Source organism: Folsomia candida, unplaced genomic scaffold, assembly GCF_002217175.1.
Source record: "Folsomia candida strain VU population unplaced genomic scaffold, ASM221717v1 Fcan01_Sc004, whole genome shotgun sequence".
Taxonomy (NCBI): Eukaryota; Metazoa; Arthropoda; class Collembola; order Entomobryomorpha; family Isotomidae; genus Folsomia; species Folsomia candida.
The window spans coordinates 2,374,279-2,393,643 of NW_019091196.1; the positions used below are offsets into that span (position 1 = coordinate 2,374,279).

The window sequence follows — 19,365 nt, forward strand, 5'->3', positions numbered from 1 at the left end:
TTATCCTTTGTTTCTTCTTCCTCGCTGTAAGAATTTAGTGGCGGAGGAGCGGCACAGTGACTTTTAATAAGGAAGGAGAACAAAGGTTTTTATTGAATCACTTCCTATGTGCAGAGTTCGGATATTTACTATCCTCGTATTTAGGCTTGTCACCTCATTTGCATAAATCTCACTATGCCCATTTTTGGCGATACGAGCTTTCCATGTTGAATAAACTCTATGTCTCTCGCGAATGCGTCAAAATATGCTAATGCGTCAAAAAATGAGGTGACCGGCGTAGGTCACACGGTCAAAAAAATTTTTTCACATATTTTTCATATTTCGAAGTTTGGATACGTATAAATATGTTTTTACATATTTCGGCAATTCTTCAAAAAGTATGTTCTTTTAGAAAAACCTCAGAAATTTACAATACAAAAATATCTAATAAATATTAAACTTTCTCCAAGTGCTGTTGCGTGCTTAAAGTGGAGAACGATCGTAGTTTTAGACAATATAAATTTAAAGTTTAGTGTTGTTAGTTTGTCACCTTGAAATGTAAACGCTTTCTTTTGGCATTCGTACAGTCAAATAAATTAAGTTTGAAGTAATTTAAAAGGTATTAAAAAATGTTTTATACTATTTATTTTGTCGATTTGATTAAACATTTTAGATAAATATTTCGGGGTTTTTAAGAACATAATTAGCCGGACTCTAGTACATGTCCATAACACTATTAGGTATAGGTCGCAGTTATACATTTAATGAAAAGCAAACTATAGTCATAAATTCATTCATTCATTCATTCAAATTTATTCATACATTGTAAGAAAAACTGGACCCTTAAGTGGTCGGTAGAGCTTTTAAAAACTCAATAAAGACACGTGCGCTGGACAAAACTTCTCTGTAAACAAGTGCAAAGAGGAAAAACAATGCCATAAAACAAAGGGATCTTTTTTAAGGAAAAGCCCCTTTCTCAAACAATGAAGAAAAAGGCAAGCAAATTATGAAACGAAATAAACCGTTACAACGCATGTAACCAAGGGGTGAAAGGAGTGTCATACGTCAATGTGAATATCAAATTGTTCGAAAATTTGTTAAGATTGACACTTCTGACGTGTTTTCGACTTTTGTGTCTTATTTGTGTCAAATTTAACAGTTGATAACCCTTATGTGACCTTTATATGACCTCTGAGGTCAAAATGGAGGTCACCATTGAATTCGGGGTTAAATTTCAGTTGAAATTGTCATAGATATATCCTATGACCTTTACATGACCTCTGAGGTCAAAATGGAGGTCACCATTGAATTTGACATTGAAAAATAGTTAAAAATGATGTGTCACATGTCAAAACTGACACGTGACACTTTTTCGTCACTTTTCGTCACTGTGACGACGTCATCGTCACAGGTGACGATGTCACAGTGTCCATCTTCGAACTCGTCCTGTCCCTTGACGTTAGGAGTTTACGTTCAAAATTTCAAGTGTCTATGTCTTTTCGTTCAAAAGTTATCGGAGCTACGGACAGACGGACGGACGGACGGACAGACAGACGGACATAACGATCTTATAAAGGGCTTTCACCCCTTAATAAATAAACCGTCGCAAACGCGCATACGGAAGTAGCTTCAGACGTACTTCACCCCAAACGGTCCCACCACAACTCGGGAACACTTAATTTCACTCTAATTCACCTATAGATTAATTTTTTTTTTTAAATCTCATTTTACCCCGACCACACCCCCTGGCGACGAGGGGGTGTGGAACAACTCGGGAACACTTAATTTCACTCTATTTCATCTATAGATTAATTTTTTATAAAAATCTCATTTTGCCCCAACCACACCCCTGGCGCCTAGGGGGTGTGGCACAACTCCGGAACACATAATTTTACTCTATTTCACCTATAGATTAAATTGCACTAAAAATCTCATTTTGCCCCAACCACACCCGCTGGCGCCGAAGGGGTGCGGCAAAATCGGGGAAACACTCAATTTCACTTAATTTCACTTAATTTCATTTAATTTCACTCAATTTCACTTAATTTTACCCATAGAATAAATTGCACTAAAAATCTCATTTTGCCCCAACCACACCCCCTGGGGCCGAGGGGGTGTGGCACAATCGGGGAAGCACTTAATTTCACTTAATTTCACTTAATTTCATTTAATTTCACTCAATTTCACCTAATTTTACCCATAGATTAAATTGCACTAAAAATCTCATTTTGCCCCGACCACACCCCCTGTCGCCAAAGGGGGTGTGGTCCGGTTGCCCCCAAAAGTTGATAGGATCCTCCCCCTGGGGTCCTATGTATGATGGCGAAAACCGATTTCGATTATCTCGATCCGTTCTCCTGATATCCTGCTGACAGACAGACGGACAGACAGACAGACAGACAGACAGACAGACAGACAGACAAAGTCTTCACATAAAGTAGCTGAAGCTACTTAATAAGTGCATTTTTATTGATTTTGAAAATCAATACACATACACATGGAATATTCACGCTAACTTTGTAAACTGTGTAAATTTGGGGGAAAATTATGAAAATGTAGCAACTTTTCGAACATCAATAAATATATGAATAAGCATATATGAAAATATTTTTAAAAATAAATATCGATATTTCCCTAAAAATCCAAAAAAACTGTAATAGATAAACGCCAATGAAAGTATATTTTGTAAATATTAAAGACAAAAAGATTAAAATTTTTAGGCATTCGTAATTCCACCCCCACCCCCACCCTCATCCATAAGAGTTTAATAATAGTTTACTTTAATTGGTTGGGAATATTTTTGGACTAGATTTCCATACTGTCTTCTGTTAAATTTCTAAAAGAGTGTTCTCAAAATTTTCAAGTGAACTCATTTTGCTCATTACAAAAATTGGACAAATTCTCCACGTAACTTTTCCCTCGATTTCGAAGAAATTCACGTAATGAAAAGACGAGTTTCAGAGATGATGAAGTTATGAGTGACGAACAAATCGAGTTTTATTTCTTCCTAAATGCAAAATGTCACGGTTTAGGCTTGCATGCAAAGTCCTTCACCGCTTGCTAATTACCCACCTTCGACGTGGGTGACATTAATTAAGCCTTTATGATGTAATAAATTAGCACAGAAATTTGAACAGCGGTGTCCAAAATGCTGGAACGGATGACATTTAAGCTTTTATTTATTACCCTTCCATTTCAGGAAGCACAACTCCGTCGACATTTTCAGTGTTAAAATTTAAAACAAACTTTGTACTGTGTAATGCTTAAATTAGTTATAATTTTACTTCATAAAATAATTAAAAATATTTAATTAACCATAAATAATTAGTAATACTGCAAGTAATTATTTATTAAATTTTCATAAATTTTCATTTCTATGAATATTTCCCTTTAATCACACTCCTACCGCTTTAACAATTTTAAGCGAAGGCACAGCAAACTTCACTTTTCTCCTCAACTCGTCAAAAGTTTTCTTAACTGTGCGAAAATTATTGGCCCAAATTTTGTTGATATTTTGTAATTTTGCAATTTTCTCATTGGCCGCACTGATCTCGGCATTCGTGGCGTCAAGTTTGCTCTCCAGGTGCAAAATGGTGGCCCGATTTGAGTCGATTATGCCATACACGAGGGACAAGTTTGTATTGATTGTGTTGATTTTCCCGTTCAAGTAATTGTAGTCGGAATTCCAACTGCTTTGAATTCTGGTCATATCGGATGAAAGAGTGGTGAGCTTGTTCTTATTGGCGTCTGCGGGTTGGAAAATATGCAAATATTTTAATATTTTAATGACAACACTTTTGTAAAGTTTTAATGTACGACGTGATGACATCACTTTTTATAATAATTGCTGGAAATTTAATTTAAAATTCTGGATGACATGTTTGTACAGAAGTTGATTAAAGAAATGGTCGTGAGTTTTTTTAAGCCAGTTTCGATGAGTTCCAACTTTTTGAAAGTTTTCCTCTTTCAAAAACTGTCAAAATTGGGAGTGTACATTTTTAAAAAATTGGCAACGACCTGCTCTACAAATGTGTCCAGAATTTTAAAATAAGTTCCCTGAAATGATTTAAAATGTCTTTATTTTGACAAATAAACGGACAGTTTATATAATTAATTATTCAAATTAATTAGCGTATGTACATATGTAGGACTCGATGATCGCCAAATCGTCAGGTTTCTTAAACTTGAGATCTTGTCCTTCAAAAACTGTTAAAATTGGGAGTGTATATTTTTTTTAATTCGGAAGTCCCTGCCCGACAAATTTATATATTATTCGTGGCCAATTTTCGCAATTTTAGTAGGAAATGAAACACTTGTTCAAAATTTTTACTTGAAAATTTACAGAATTTCAGCAATTGCATGACGAAAATTGCGCTTTTATTATCTTTATTCGAAATTTTTTTAATTAACAATTTTTAATTAAAGAATACTTACTCGCTGTCTGCTCCACACTCGTAACTCTCGCTGTTAACGGTGCAATGGCAGGATCTTGAGATTCAACTTGATCCATGGAAGAAAATCCCAACAAGCAAATTAACAATGATAGTTTCATCATGAAATGGTAAACTTTTAACTTTTTGTTTACTCGTCGTTACACTTTACGCTGAGAAAATCATTAATTGTTAATTAATTTCAGATTAATTAACTCAATTTTTAGTTTTTAAGAATCAATTTTTATAAAATTCTTACAATTTACAATTCTTTATGCACTATTTAAAAATCAGTGCATCGGGGCAACTGAGCTGATAACGATTAATAAACCGTACACCTTTCCTATTCAAAATGATAATAGCATTTTTTAAGCAATTTGTTATTGACATCGAGTAACGTAAGGTACTTCAAATGTATGAAAATCCAAGTATTATTCACTTCAGAATGATAATAATCAGTGGCCGCGGAAGCCGTGGGGACATTAACATTTTAGGATAGGGGGAGGGAGGGGTTTACATAACACGGGAAGATTATGGGGACATCGAACAACCGTGGGGACATTGTCCCTCTGTCCACACGCTTCCGCGGCCACTGTTACCAATTCTAAACTTCACTGCATGTCAATCCCGATACGATCTGATTTCCTGCACGAGCCATACGTAATTTTGACGAATTTGAAGAGTAGCAAAAAAACAAACATGTGCATAAAGCGGAACTGCAAATATTATGCGCTTGACTATTTATAAATAAATACATATTGTGCACACTACACGTGTTACTCGTGTACATTGTTTGGCATTCTTGCATGGTCAATGTCATTTTCTTTCATGCAATTTATGCAAATTGGTTGTAAAAAAAACAACATACAATTGTCGTCAGTTGCTATTATAAAGTAACGCAATAAGTATTTCATCAAATTATCGGTTTTCCCAATTTCGTTTTTCATGCCGATTTCATGAAAAATTAGAATTTACATGTCGATTTTATGGAAAAATTAGAGCAAAAACTAGGCATGCAATTACATAACTTACAAAGCGTTTTTGACATTTTCTTTACAGACGTTTGAACATAAAATTTTGCAAAAATTATAGTTTCATAATTAGAAATACAATTTGGAATATGATAGTTTTTTTATAAGTTTTAAGTTGCGAATCAGTTTTACAAATTTTTATATTCATTTCATTCATGAACCAACTCAATCATCTAATTGTATAAAGGTTACTAAAATATTATATTTAAAAAGTAACGGCGTTAAGGCAGTGTTAAGATAATTATAAAATGCCATTTATATTAAAACCTTACTAGATATTCTACAAAAGTCAATTTTTTTAAATGATTACAAATTTAGATGGTAAAAACTGTAAAAAGTTACTAGATTGCCAAACAAATCTTTCGAAAATTTACCTAATTTTGACCAAAATTACAAAGAAATGGTACACAATCTATTTTTCGATTTGAACCAGATAATTACGTTCCTACCTTGATCGTAAAATTAAAATTACTCATCACTGCATCTTATCACTAAATCTGGATATGAAAACAATTACTATTTGTCATCGCATCACAAAACTTAGCTTAACAATAAATCCTTAACAAATCAGTGCATATTTGGTCATAAAAACGGCGAAAATCTTAAAAAATCATCATCCCATTATTACGTCACCCTTGAATTTTAACCAGTCTCACACTTTAAAGAATTCAACCTTCCTTTACATCAATTTGTAAACGGTGATGTCATAATTCCGGCAAAAATTCCAGTCGAGATCTATTTACGTGACCAATTTTGTGAGTCATAATTAATCGTGACAACCCATAACATAAGAATGAACCACTTTTTGCTTTTAATAAGTAGTTAATGGATCTCATTTTACATGTAAAATCACACCCGAGTAGCGAGATACGATCATCAAATTGGCATTTTTTGCCATAATGTCGCCTACACAGCTCGTAATGTGTTGTCAAGAACAGTGTCCTGCTTTGTCTGGCGAATCCTTGTGTATAACGCGTATTGCGAATATTCTGCAGTGCAGAATCTGCACTATTCTCATTCATGTTGGTATTACGCATAGCAGAGCAAAGTTATGTTAACTATATATAAACTGTGAATAATAATGAACCAAAATCACAGCTCACCTGTTACAATTTGCACTTTGGAAGAACGTGCTACACAAACGTGTTGTTCAAGCCGGAAAATTTGCCATTTCAAATTACTCATAAATTTGCATGCATGTATACAGTATCGCTGCATGCAAATTGGGTTTAACTTTGTGTGAGAGTGATCTGAAATATCGGACAGTTAGATCTTTTTGCACCTTTAAGGAAAAAGTTTGGATAAAATAAGTTTTCAGAAATTTGGACAAATTTTATAATTAGTCGTACAAATTTAAAATGGGAGATGAAGACGTATATAAAGAATTTGTGTCAACGGTATGTCTCAAAATTTTGAAAATATTATACACTGTTAGAAATCTGGTATAGTCAGGTAGATATTGATTTCTCTGTATTAACGTTGCTACCGCTTGGTATTAAAATTATTTATACCGGTCCAAGAAATTTGCTACCGACATGGTAAAACTTTAATACCGAGCTATTACTACACGGTATTACTTATCAATTCCACTCTGGTATTGGTAGAATCATATATGAATACCGCTTGGTATTATGTTAATACTGGATTTCTAAGAGTTTAAATACATTTTTTAAATGATTATATTCGATTTTTTTTAAATTTTGTTTGAAAATCATGACATTTTTTGCAAATTTTTAACTTATCGGAATCTCTTGTAGCTCATTCCCCTGTCGGAAACGGTGCGATGGAAAATTCACAATGTTTCCGAGCTGGTAAAGCATTCCGCCTTTTCCGCGATCAGCATCCCGTTCGAGGTTGGCGTGGGGCCGACGGGGTTATCGAAATGGGAGATAAGCCTCGTTTCCCACGTGGCGTCGGGGATGTTGCAGGCGAGGGCGAGACTGACCGGGCTGGTGGGTCATGCGCAGTCCAGTGTGACGCACCATGTCACAATCTGGCTTCGGAGGAACGGTTCCTTGTCGCAAGTGCGATACGAAAAAGGTGAGGAAATTCGGGCTTAAACTGCATAATTTTAGCAATTTTTAAAAATTTGCGAAAAGAATTTGCGAAATATTTTACTACAGAAATTCAGTATTAAAATAGCAGCAAGCCACATTGCTATAAGAGTCTACCAAATTGGTATTGATAGTTAATACCGTGTAGTAATAGCTCAGTATTAAAATTTTATCATATTGGTTTGCAAATTTTTACGGACCGGTGGAGATAATTTGAATACCAAGCGGTAGAAACTTTAAAAAGCTTGAAAATAATGTCATGATTTTGAAACAATAAGTTTTTAAAACTAATAAATTATTGTAAATAAAATAAATGCACTCTTAGAAATCCAGTATTAAAATAATACCAAGCGGTATTGATGTCAAACTTTACCAAAGTGGTATTGACAAGTAATAGTGTGCAGTAATAGCTCGGCATTAAAGTTTTATCATATTGGTAGCAAGTTTTTTACGGACTAATGTAATTTTAATACCAAACGGTAGCAATTTTAACACAGAAAAATAAATACCTATATCTGATTTCTAACAGTGTAATGCATGCAAATAAGTTGTAAATAATACATATGTAAAGTTTACGAAATTCATATGTGACATTAAAAAAATAAGTTTTTAAATGAGAAAGTAATTTCTGAAAAATCACTAGACGATTTGCATACGTGGGCAGTCTGTGTAATGTATTTTATCTCAGGATTTTTTAAACTTAAATAAATTAAAATTACAAATTATTAAACTGGCGAAAATTAATACCGACTTAATTCTGAAAATATGAATTACTTCGTGCCGAAACACTTTTAAGAATGTAAATTTTGTTATTTTGTAAGGTTTATGTTCCCGAAATAATTTTTACGTAAAGTTTGTTACATTCAGTTGATGTGACTAGATCGTGAACGTCGTCAGTGGTACTGTCGTCCTTATAAGAAAAATATTTTTCTGATAGCGTCGACTACTTTATGAAGCCAATTCATAAAATCAAATAACATCTAAAAAATATAATTTCGAAAAAAATTTCGAAAAATGAGCGCAATACACTACTGCACTAGATATACACGATGAATTACAAGGAAAAATTCACCGTCACGTTTTTTTTATAATGAGTAATTCATCACTGTTTCGTTTCTTGCGGGTTTACCACATTTCTTGCAGGTCAAAATATTTAGCTGCAAGAACCTACTTTATTCCCGTAATATCTTGCAAAATGGTTACTCTTGCACGTGAAAATTTGTAATAATAATTTTTCATGAAATTTCATTTTCACTTTGTTTCCCCTCAGACTTTCTCCGCTGCAAGGAGACCTCACTTCCGGGGGAGCCCACGATCTGGGAGGTCATTCCCCTCGAGGACTTGCAGGACGAGGCGAGCGGAATCCTCGACGTGGACGCCGACTGTTTCGACCTCGTCGTCAAGTTGACCGTGTTTGGCCAGGATGTCTCACAAGTTTAAATAGTTATCGATAATTTCTCCATAATTTTAGAACGTTTGGGAATTTTGACATGTTTTTTTTACATCATTTTCAGTCCGTATTTTCCCTAATTTTGTAATATTCTCAATCATTTTCATCATGAAAAGCTTTTCTAAATAAAAACTACCTTCAAAATACTGTACAAAAATATGTAGTTGATTAATAAATATCAGAATCTTGCCGGAAATTTAAAATCAATAAAAGTCAGTTCGTGTTAAAGATAAAGTGGATGTGAGGACTGATCATTATTTATTAAAGGACAGTTTTTTTTAGCAAATATGTCGTGGGACGTCGGTCGTTTGCAAATTTTGTAAAAAATAAGCCTACTGCCGGATTATAAAGTGCAATTTTACTTTTTAATAATTTGTATACGTCAATTTCCTCATATTTGTATACATACAATATAAAATTTCAATTGCTTTCGCTCAACTTAAACGCCAAAATCCAGGTTTTAAGCGTCCAGATTTTATGTAATTCTTGAATAGTGGTGGCGCTGACATCATAGCTTTGGACCACCAATTTTGACTTTCGTATTTATTCATCTCACTCCAGTTTTTCGCAAATCATTTCCTAACAATTTCTGCTGCTTTTCATTTCAAATTTAAATTCTGGAAGCAGAACGGTGATGTCAAAGACCGCTCAATCCGTCCCAGGACCTTCTCACGTCGCAGGAAATACCACCCATTGGGTCATCGCTGAGCTCATCACGACGACCTCAAAGATAACAACCGAAGTCATCGAGGATGAGGATGAGGTCGACGCCGAGGAGAATAAAATGGTGAGGAAATAAGTGACCTTGACGTGGTCCTTACACTGTTTCTGTACTGGAATTGATGGTAATAACTTCCTACCACCGGATTGGTAGTAGTTTATTTCTGACTGATAAATTTTTCATTACGAGTACATGAACATTACTGAACGGTTATCATTCCTGTTATTACCGTGTCGGTAGAGTCATAATATATGTACTCCGTATTAAAAGGGTTACGGAATTTATGCTCCCACTTGCCTGAAAACCGAAATTTTTGCTCTACTAAATTCTTATCTAATTATATCCTTTATCTCTCCAGAGTCCTAAAACCAAACGCCACCGCTGCCCCATTTGTCGAAAAGATTTGTCCTCCAAGCCAGCCCTGACCTATCACCGGCTCACCCACCTCAACCAAGAAGAGAAGACCGTGGCGAAGCAGGCTTGGCGACACGAGTGCTACTTTTGCCAGGAGAGATTCGTCGATGGATCTCATTATCATACTCATCTGTCCACCCACACGGGGGAAAAGGCATTTCGCTGCGACCAGTGCAGGAAGCTGTACAGTCAAAAGGGTTCTTTCGCAGTGCACAAGCGCACCCACAGCGCGACCTCGAGCCCCTTCTGGTGCGCGGAATGTGACAAAACTTTTTCTACAAAAGGGAACCTGGTCGTCCACAAAAGAACAATTCACGAGAAGCTGAAGGCCTTCGACTGCCCCCGGTGCCGGAAGAAGTTCAGCACCAAGAGTCAAATGGGCCATCATGTGAGCACCGTTCATCTCAAAATTCTATATATCTGCCCCCACTGCGGTGGGTCGTTCACACAGGAAGGAAGTCTTAGAACACACGTGAAGACGTTTCATCCCTGAACCTTCGCGACGCCGAAATAATCCAGTGTCAATGGAACCTTTTTTCAAGCTACGCTAGGATTTTCTAACGAGTTATATCAAAAAATTCAGCCAAAAATTAGGAATTACAAAGCACTTATCTTTCCGTTGAATGAGCCCCTTGAAAAAAATATTGGTGGCGTAGCTAAATTTTCCTCCACGTGGCCAAGCCCAATGGGGATGTGTGAACTTTGCCCCCAATATTTTTCTTCAAACGAGTCATTTAACGGAAAGATACATAAGTGCCATGCAATTCTGAATTTTTGGCTTGATTTTTTTGGATCTCAATCCCGGTGTATTTAGCTTGAAAAAAGGTTCCATTGTGAGTTTCAATCTTATAATTTTTCATAGATAAATAATTTATTAATTTTACGATGTAATGAGAATCGATCTTCTCACAGAAGTCGCATAACAAATGACAATAATAAGACTTGTAAACTAAACATAACACAGTTGTTGATAATGGATAATTTTTAGTAAAGGTTTCTGCTGTGGCTTTTCATTTTCATAATTTCGTAATTTTTTACTCGCAATGATGACATGCATATTTAATTTTTTGTATACAGTGAGCAATACTTTTTTCATGAAATTTCATTTTTACTTTATTTTCTCTCTTTGAGCGAAATTTGAGCACTCTTGGTCATTAGTTTGCATTGATTTACACGTTTTTCCACATCATTCTCAGTCCGTATTTTTCACTAATTTTATAAAATCATTGTTACTTACTTACTTGCATATCATGAACAAATTTTGCTTTAATGAAAACCACTTTAAATATATAGTTGATTAATAAATACAAGAATCTTCCCACAAATTTACATAAACAAAAATTGTACAGCGAGATATATAATAAAATAATATCAAAAATAAGTATAAATATTTAATCTTGAAGTTGAAAGCAATAAAAATCAAATCGTATTAAAGATAAAGCCGATGTGAGAAGCAGTATTTATTAAAAGATAACTCACTTTCTTTAGCATGTGACAATCTAGTCATTTCCAAATTTTGAAATCGAATGAAAGCCAATACTTCGTATTTCCGAGCCAGTTACATGATGTCTTTCCCATTTAAAAGACCAATGCAGGCCACCATCACCAAAATTTATTTTAAAAAAGTGCAATTTTTATGCAGGTCACATGTCGTTTGCAAAATGTTTCACCTTCTGCAATTTGAACGCCAAAATCCAGAGCTGGGATAATCCTGATTAAGGATTATGGATTTTAATCCCGGATTATGGATTATTAATCCATAATCCCTAATCCGGCAATGTGAGTTTTTTGTAGATTAATCCCAATCCATAATCCCGATTTTTCTGGAATTAGAATTAATCCGGGAATAATCCCATTTGATTTCATTAATCCATAGTCGTGATTACGGATTACTAATCCTGATTAATCCCAATCATGATTACTAATCATGATTACGTATTCATGATTAATTCTCAATCTGGATTACTCAGTTCAATTCCCATAGTTCCATTCATCCCACAGTGTAGCTTGAAGTCTCAAGTTCTCACAATGTTGTTCTGTCAGCTACCATTTGAAGAATCAACATGTTCTCGCTGCCCTGTGCTACATACATATATCAATTGAAACTGGCGTCATTTTTATGTGAAACCACGTAGTTGAAATTTTTTGCGCTAGATATAGCGAAAATCATTAATCACCAAATTAATCCGGATTATTAATCCATAATCCATAATCCCGAAATTTTCAGAATTTATGGATTAATCCGGATTAATCCTGACATGAATTAATCTCACGAAAATAATTTAATCACAATCCACATTGTTTTATCGTTAATCCATAATCCTTAATCCACCCTCAAAAACCAATAATCACCCAGCTCTGCCAAAATCCAAGTTTCAGGCGTACAGATTTTATTTTATTCTTGAAATGTGGTGGCGCTGAGATCACATTTTTTTGGACCACCATTTTTTACTTTTCATCTCCTCATTCTCACTTCAGTGTTTTCGCAAATCATTTCCTAAAAATTTCTGCTTCTTCTTGATTTCAAATTTTAATTCCGGAAGCTGAACGATGATGTCCAACGCCGCTCAATCCGTCCCTGGACCTTCTCACGTCGCAGGAAGTACCACCCATCCGGTCATCGCTGCCACCATCACGACGACCTCGACGATAACACCCGAAGTCATTTCGCCTGAACCGCAGGAAGAGTTCGAGTTGTATTTGAGCAGTGAGGATGAGGACGAGGTCGAGGTCGAGGAGAAGAAATTGGTGAGGAAATGTGACCTAGTAAACCGTGTATTTATTTGGTGATAACTTCTTACCGGATAGGTATTAGTTTGTTTCTGAATGGTAAGTTTCTCCATGAGAAATTCTCATTGCCACAACATGACTAGATGGTAATGTCCATTATTACCATGCTGGTAGAGTCATAATACTTGTACCCCGGTCGATAATGTAATGATTTAATGCCAGGTTTGAAACAGTGTATCAGACTGATACTATCAGTAAAATACTTCACATGAGTGTAACAATTTTGTAGCTACAATTACATATATTTATTGTGGTCCTGCTGTTATCATTTTTCAGAAAATGGCTGAAACACTGAAGAAAGTTAGACGCTGGGTCCAAAACAAGAGAAAATCCTTCGTGCCAAACACCCCAACCTCACCGGTCAGAATATATACTGTTTCGCGTATTCCGTATTTTTTAAACTTGACTCATTTTTGGCTTTTTATTATTTTGCTCAGATTTCGGACGAGTCGGCTCGGATTGGCCGCTACTTGAGGACCCTTGATAACGCATTGGACGACATTATCTACGTTCTGGACGATAAGAGACGTCGAGGATATCCCATCTACGAGATGAGTAAGGCGAAACGGAATCAACTAGAAAAAGCAGCAGCATCAATAATGTCGGGAATAGTGCTTGACTTCGTCCCAGTCGAGGAAATGTCGGCAATTCCGCCAGCCACGCCAAGACCATCGCCTCCAAGCCTGCCCGTCACCCCGCCAGCAACAACAATGTCAGGAATAATGCTTGACTTCGTTCCAGTCGAGGAAATGCGGACAATTCCGGCAGCCACTCTAAGACCGTCAACTCCACCACCACTGCCTGTCAATCCGCCAGAAATAGCAGAGGCAGAAATAATAGTTGACCTTCAAGTCAAGGAAATGTCGACAATTCTGGAACCTCCAGCTACACCAAGACCTCCAATTACACTGTTGCCTGTCACTTCGCACGGAACAGCAGTGCCAGAAATTATAGTTGACGAGGAAACATGGACAATTCCAGAACCTCCAGCCACGCCAACATCGTCAACTCCACCGTCACCACTACCTGTCACTCCGCCAAGGTCAGCATCAAGCCAATTTGCAAACCGGAGAAAATCCAGCCGGACTACGAGACCAATTCTGAAATTAAACATCTCCACCACACTCAAGTCCACCTCTGCAAGAAAGAAGGTAACCTTCTCTTACAATTTTAATTCTTTCACTGGATGGAGATCCCCCAGGGATTGCTCTCCGATTTTAACCAAATTAGTGGCAATCGATTAAAAAATTAAGTGGTATGGCAAACTACGCACCAATGAGATGTTTGCATCCAAATAGGCGAAAACACGCAGTAAACTTGGGACGTGTGTATAAAATTTGTCAAGTTTAGGGCGCATTTTCTCCTCTTGGGATGCAAATGTTTCTGCCAAACGTGCCCATTGGGAGATCGTGTCTTTTGCAAATTTCATCCTAATTAAATTTTGCCATGGATTGACACTAGTTTCCTCAATTCAATATTTGCAATCTACTATTGCGTAACTTAACATTGAAATTACGAAGTGTGGCTAATTAACCAAGGTCAGGATGGAAGACTGAATATTAATTACTGACTAACATCTTTTTGTCCATCCAGACTCGTAAAACTAGACGCCTCCACCGCTGCCCCATTTGTCGAAAAGCTTTCTCCTTCAAATCAACCCTGACCCGTCACCGGTTCATTCATCTCAGCCAAGAAGAGAAGACCGTGGCGAAGCAGACTTGGAGAATCGGGTGCTTCTTTTGCCCGGCGAGGTTCCCCAACCAGTCTGCTTATGATCGCCACCTGGTCACCCACACGGGAGAAAAATTCTTTCGTTGCGACCAATGTGGGAAGCAGTGCTCTCAGAGTGGTCAGTTAACGGTGCACAAGCGCACCCACAGCGCCAACCCGAGGCCCTTCTGGTGCGCGGAATGTGACAAAACTTTTGCCCTAAAAGCGGCTCTACTCATCCACAAAAAAGCAGTTCACGAGAAACTGAAGGACGTCGAATGTCCCCGGTGCCCAAGACGTTCAGCGCCAAAGGGGACATGAAGAAACATCTGAACAGCGGTCATCTGAAAATTCGGCACCCCTGCCCCCACTGCGACAAGTCGTTCGCAAATAAAACGAGTCTTGGAATACACGTGAAGAAGTTTCATCCAGCATAATCCAGTCTTTCTCCTGCAAAATGAAGCTGCATCAACTGAGGATGAGTTTTAAATTTAATTTCTTGATTTTATTTAAAAAAATAATAATGAATTATTTTGTTATTAACGAGAACCATTTTTCGCACAGAAGTTCTGTGGCAGAACTCGTGTAAAAACTGCCAATAATAAAATTTGTAAGCATATGTATGTATCAGGTACACAGTTATGGATAATGGATAATTTAAATTATGTAAAGTTTGTGAAATGAATATGTATGTAACATTTAAAGAAAGATAACTTTAAATGAGAATAATAGTTCTTGGAAATTTGTTTTGTAATTTATGTGAGCACTTTGCGTAATCCGATGGAAATACCTATATATGTACCTCAGAATTTGTTCACCTTAAATAAATTAAAATTGTAAAACTCGTCAACATTGTGGTCTTTATTTTGAAAACAGTTTTTCACAAATCATAATTTTTCCATAATTACTCCATAATTGGTCTCATTTCTCCAAAATTTTGTCCCAATCCGGGTAAAACGTTTCCTTCATGCGGATCGCGTACTCTTTCAAATTCTTCAAATCCTCTAAAAATTTAAGCAAAATAAATAAAAATTGCAAAAAGTATTCGCAAAATTGTAAATTTATTATTTTCTTACTTTGCACTGCGGCCTCATAAATCGATCCGGGCAGACCCCACGTGACTTGGGTCAGGTGGCCAAAAATGGTGGCGTCATATTCGCAGGGCGTCTCCCCCAAAATAAATTTCTTGTCTCCGAGCAGTTCTGACAACAAGGTCAAATCGTTCAACGTCAATTGTTCGATTTCTTGTCGGTTGTGCAGCCCAATTCCGTGACCTTTTGACCTCGCCGTGAATGCGCGACCGGCGTAAAGGCGGAAAATGAAGGAACGCCAAACCGGGACGAATGTCCCCATGACTTGACGCAGAGAGGAAAATGGACCGTACACGAAGCGATAGAGGGCGAGACCCCTGAAAATTAGGTTGAATTGTTTCATTAGTTAAACTTAATTAAAATTTGTAGTTAAGTTATAAATTCAAACAATCGTAGGACTGGTCACCTATTTTTGGTGACCAGTCCTACGTAATCGTAGGACTGGTCACCTATTTTTGGTGACCAGTCCTACGTAATCGTAGGACTGGTCACCAAAAATTGCCAAAATCAGCACAATTTTAAACTTATATTTCGGTTCTGGGAATTTATTTTAAAATTATGGACGACTTATTTTTAGACCAGGGAGTTGCCAATTTTTCAGAAATATACCAGCCTCAGAAAAATTAGAACTTATCTAAATGGTTGACCTTAATTTTAAAAAAACTTTTCCCCCAGACTGATGATACAAACCTCATAATATTTATTAAATCCACCTGGATCAAAAAAGTATAACTTGGCTCTAAGATATTACAATTTCCATATTTTTTTATAGAAATTAAAAAAAATATTTCAGATTCTTCGTCATTTAACAAAAATTTCTAGAAATTGTGATGCATAATTTTGTGATCCACCCACCAGAAGAAATGTTCATCCAGCATGATTCGGATCGCTCCACCCACCGCGAGTTTCTCTTTGCTGTATTCGTTGCCCAACTTGACGTCGAATTTTCTGAAAATTTTCGACATTTAAGTACTTACATTTATATAACCAGACATTGATTTACAGACTAAAAATGGAGGTATCCTCCTAGCGTATATTCTCAGATTTTTAGCATTAAACTATCTAAATAGATTTCAATGAATCGCAAGTTTAATCAGTATGCAATTTGCAAAAGATAAGATCTCCCAATGGGCATACGTTTGGCCGAGATATTTGCATCCGTGGAGGAGAAAACACGTCCTAAAGTTGGCAAATTTTACGAAAAGACAGAAACAGAAAACAACCGAAAACACAGAATAAATTTGAAAAGCGAAAAATTTATCGACTTTCAGGTTTTTTCTCCTCTCCGGGGTGCAAATATCTCGGCCAAACGTACCCATTGGGAGATCTTGTCTTTTGCTAATTAAATTTGTGATCGGAAAGCATACGATGGGAGACCTCCATTCTAAAAGGTTTAATAAGTAAATTGAGTCCCAACTTTTTAAGAAAGTCAATAATGAGTTGCGAATCTCCGAGATGTTCTCCATTTAGACTTATCCATGGGAAGCGGCCTTTCGGCCCCCAGGCGTCAGCGAGGGTCAAGTCAGTCTGGAATGTGGATAATGCTCTAATTAGAAATTTGCATACGTAAATAATAAAAAAATTGTCATGAAAAATCCATATCATGTAAATTTGTAAACTGTTTTTCAAATTGTGACAAAATCCTGTAATAAACTTTTCGTATGCATACTTATTAAATTTTGTAAACCTTGCAACATTTTCATGCAGTTTTCGCAAATACAAAGCTTGCAGCCTGAAATGTGGGCAAGGTTCCAATTAGTAATTTGCATACGTCTATATGCATGTACATAATAGTATTAATCTGTGTTATTAATAGCATCTATTTTATTTCTTCTTTCTTTTTGCTAAATTTCATAAACGTTGCAACGTTTTCAACAATTTCATGTAGTTTTCGCAAATACAAAGCTTGCCATTATGTCAAGATTCAATATTTGCAAAATGGAAAAAGTGCACAATTTTTTAAATTTAAAATCTGAAAAAATTAGTGATAATATTTTCGCCCACCTCATAATTAATTTTCGCCATTCTGAGCCATGTTTCCAACTTGACGACATACGGCGACGGATGACAAACGGTTCTTCCTCTGCGGATAGCGTGCATTATTACGACGTCCTTTTTCGTGTGGTTCCATCGTTCTCTGAATATTAATTAATATTAATTAATTAATTTCACTAATTAATAAAATACGTTATTAAAAAAATTCTCACAATCTTTTCTGCATCCGAACCTCCTTAATTTTCGGAATTACAAAAAAATACGCAATAATCACACCACCCAAAATTATCGTGGGCAAAAGTGGCAACATTTTAGCAAAATTTTAGATTTTTTCTTTGATTATATATTCACTCCGATTTTTATTGACTTTACTCACTGACACACAGTTAAATACTAAACGTTAATTATCTAATTATTAAATTGCACAATTAAATTGGAAACCGAATTAAACCGGATTGATTAAGTTAATCAATTTCACATGTACGTGTGCAGATAAATATTTGGTTTAAAGAGATATACTTATTAATTAATTATGTACTTGAATGTTGTTATCTTGTTACATTTTCATGATAACTCTGCAACTTGTTTGCAGTAAAAGATCACCGTCTAATTTTAGAATTCACTAAAAAACGTGTTATTTTGTTCACTATCTTTTATTCATATGTATAATTCATACAGAACATGCATTCAGAACTTTTTAATTAGCCACATTTCTAATTAATTAGTAATTTATAATTAGAAGGAAAATATTTTGTCTAATTAATTGGTAATTAGTAGTTAAACTCATTGACCGATTAATTGGTGATTCTTAGTGATTTTCTAATTAATTGGTAATTATTAAATAGCATGCATGCTATTTAATTAGATAATTAATTAGAAAGCCCTGCATGCATTACACCTAAATTTCTTCTGGGAATATATATATTGAAGTTGTAAATTTCTTCAATCTCGGAGTAACAAAATCATTACGTTTTTCTACTTTTTTCTTAGTGAGACAATTCACGTCAGCCTTCGTAATCACGTAAACTTACGAACATTTCGAAGGCGATTTTTGCTTACGAAGGTAAAAGGCATGTTTTTGGTTCGTAATCTTCGTAAGCTTACGTGGTTATACGAAGGTTGACGTGAATCATATATTTATTTGTAAACGTGTACTTGTAAAGTTGGCAATTTAATTTTCAAGTATGAATGACATGATGCTTTCCACTAAATTAAGGAGGATGAGCTTTGGTTTACTGTATATATAAACAAATGGTAAAATCGCGTCTCCCTGATAAAAGTACATTGCGTCAAGGTCAAGGATTGTGTTTTGTATCACTAAAAAATGCTCGTGGATTAAGCAAGTGTTTTTTGCGGATACATATCTACACAAATTGACAATTAAGTATGATTTACTATGTTAATTTTTTTTACACCATTATGCAACTCATTCGGAACTTTGTGTATAAATAATTTTTTGTCAGATCTGCCAAATTCAGAATCTGCAAATAATTTTGGCCAATGGAATTTTTTTAAGTTTTATCAACTCTCTAAATGCGAAATTTCGAACTGCATTAAATATTCATACGTATTTGTTTAAAATCTTTAAAATCTAATTTTCAAAATATTTCGAAAGTGCGCAAAATATTACAGAAAGCAAAAGAGGGTTTTATTTTATGTATGGCTTGGAGTTTAGAAATATGCAAATTATTTTCTAGCTT

At 35.6% G+C, this 19,365-nt stretch overlaps 5 protein-coding genes across 5 annotated transcripts; 3 read left to right on the plus strand and 2 right to left on the minus strand.

Annotated features, from left to right (window-relative positions):
• Nucleotides 1-3,373: 3,373 nt before the first annotated feature.
• LOC118435246 lies at nt 3,374-4,531 on the minus strand. Its single transcript, XM_035850957.1, has 2 exons — nt 4,414-4,531; nt 3,374-3,726 (listed from the first exon to the last, which is right to left on the minus strand). Exons 1-2 carry the CDS (start codon nt 4,529-4,531, stop codon nt 3,374-3,376), a joined length of 471 nt encoding a protein of 156 aa, XP_035706850.1.
• Nucleotides 4,532-6,483: 1,952 nt separating this feature from the next.
• LOC110849397 lies at nt 6,484-9,178 on the plus strand. The gene is made up of 3 exons (XM_022096802.2): nt 6,484-6,837; nt 7,198-7,480; nt 8,765-9,178. The coding sequence occupies exons 1-3, from the start codon at nt 6,799-6,801 to the stop codon at nt 8,932-8,934; spliced, it is 492 nt and encodes a 163-aa protein (XP_021952494.1). The 5' UTR covers nt 6,484-6,798; the 3' UTR covers nt 8,935-9,178.
• A 332-nt stretch (nt 9,179-9,510) lies between these two features.
• Nucleotides 9,511-11,023, plus strand: LOC110848307 (zinc finger protein 674-like). The gene is made up of 2 exons (XM_022095490.2): nt 9,511-9,731; nt 10,024-11,023. Exons 1-2 carry the CDS (start codon nt 9,579-9,581, stop codon nt 10,570-10,572), a joined length of 702 nt encoding a protein of 233 aa, XP_021951182.1. The 5' UTR covers nt 9,511-9,578; the 3' UTR covers nt 10,573-11,023.
• A 2,594-nt stretch (nt 11,024-13,617) lies between these two features.
• LOC110848309 (zinc finger protein 479) lies at nt 13,618-15,166 on the plus strand. Its single transcript, XM_035851528.1, has 2 exons — nt 13,618-14,020; nt 14,463-15,166. The coding sequence occupies exons 1-2, from the start codon at nt 13,619-13,621 to the stop codon at nt 14,898-14,900; spliced, it is 840 nt and encodes a 279-aa protein (XP_035707421.1). The 5' UTR covers nt 13,618; the 3' UTR covers nt 14,901-15,166.
• Nucleotides 15,167-15,422: 256 nt separating this feature from the next.
• On the minus strand, nt 15,423-18,869 carry LOC110849269 (failed axon connections homolog). The gene is made up of 6 exons (XM_022096668.2): nt 17,878-18,869; nt 17,675-17,807; nt 17,088-17,197; nt 16,526-16,618; nt 15,656-15,987; nt 15,423-15,583 (listed from the first exon to the last, which is right to left on the minus strand). The coding sequence occupies exons 1-6, from the start codon at nt 17,973-17,975 to the stop codon at nt 15,501-15,503; spliced, it is 849 nt and encodes a 282-aa protein (XP_021952360.1). The 5' UTR covers nt 17,976-18,869; the 3' UTR covers nt 15,423-15,500.
• Between the last annotated feature and the right edge of the window lie 496 nt (nt 18,870-19,365).

Excerpts from the sequence above, each read along its gene's own strand:
- LOC118435246 (XM_035850957.1), bottom strand. The coding sequence starts at position 4,531 with ATGAAACTATCATTGTTAATTTGCTTGTTGGGATTTTCTTCCATGGAT. Across the intron at positions 3,727-4,413 it reads GAGTGTGGAGCAGACAGCGA|ACGCCAATAAGAACAAGCTC; the intron begins GTAAGTATTCTT and ends TCCAACCCGCAG.
- LOC110849397 (XM_022096802.2), top strand. The coding sequence starts at position 6,799 with ATGGGAGATGAAGACGTATATAAAGAATTTGTGTCAACG. Across the intron at positions 6,838-7,197 it reads ATAAAGAATTTGTGTCAACG|CTCATTCCCCTGTCGGAAAC; the intron begins GTATGTCTCAAA and ends AATCTCTTGTAG. Across the intron at positions 7,481-8,764 it reads GCAAGTGCGATACGAAAAAG|ACTTTCTCCGCTGCAAGGAG; the intron begins GTGAGGAAATTC and ends GTTTCCCCTCAG.
- LOC110848307 (XM_022095490.2), top strand. The coding sequence starts at position 9,579 with ATGTCAAAGACCGCTCAATCCGTCCCAGGACCTTCTCACGTCGCAGGA. Across the intron at positions 9,732-10,023 it reads ACGCCGAGGAGAATAAAATG|AGTCCTAAAACCAAACGCCA; the intron begins GTGAGGAAATAA and ends TTATCTCTCCAG.
- LOC110848309 (XM_035851528.1), top strand. The coding sequence starts at position 13,619 with ATGCGGACAATTCCGGCAGCCACTCTAAGACCGTCAACTCCACCACCA. Across the intron at positions 14,021-14,462 it reads CCACCTCTGCAAGAAAGAAG|ACTCGTAAAACTAGACGCCT; the intron begins GTAACCTTCTCT and ends TTGTCCATCCAG.
- LOC110849269 (XM_022096668.2), bottom strand. The coding sequence starts at position 17,975 with ATGTTGCCACTTTTGCCCACGATAATTTTGGGTGGTGTGATTATTGCG. Across the intron at positions 17,808-17,877 it reads GTTCGGATGCAGAAAAGATT|AGAACGATGGAACCACACGA; the intron begins GTGAGAATTTTT and ends ATTAATATTCAG. Across the intron at positions 15,988-16,525 it reads CTGGATGAACATTTCTTCTG|GGGTCTCGCCCTCTATCGCT; the intron begins GTGGGTGGATCA and ends CCTAATTTTCAG.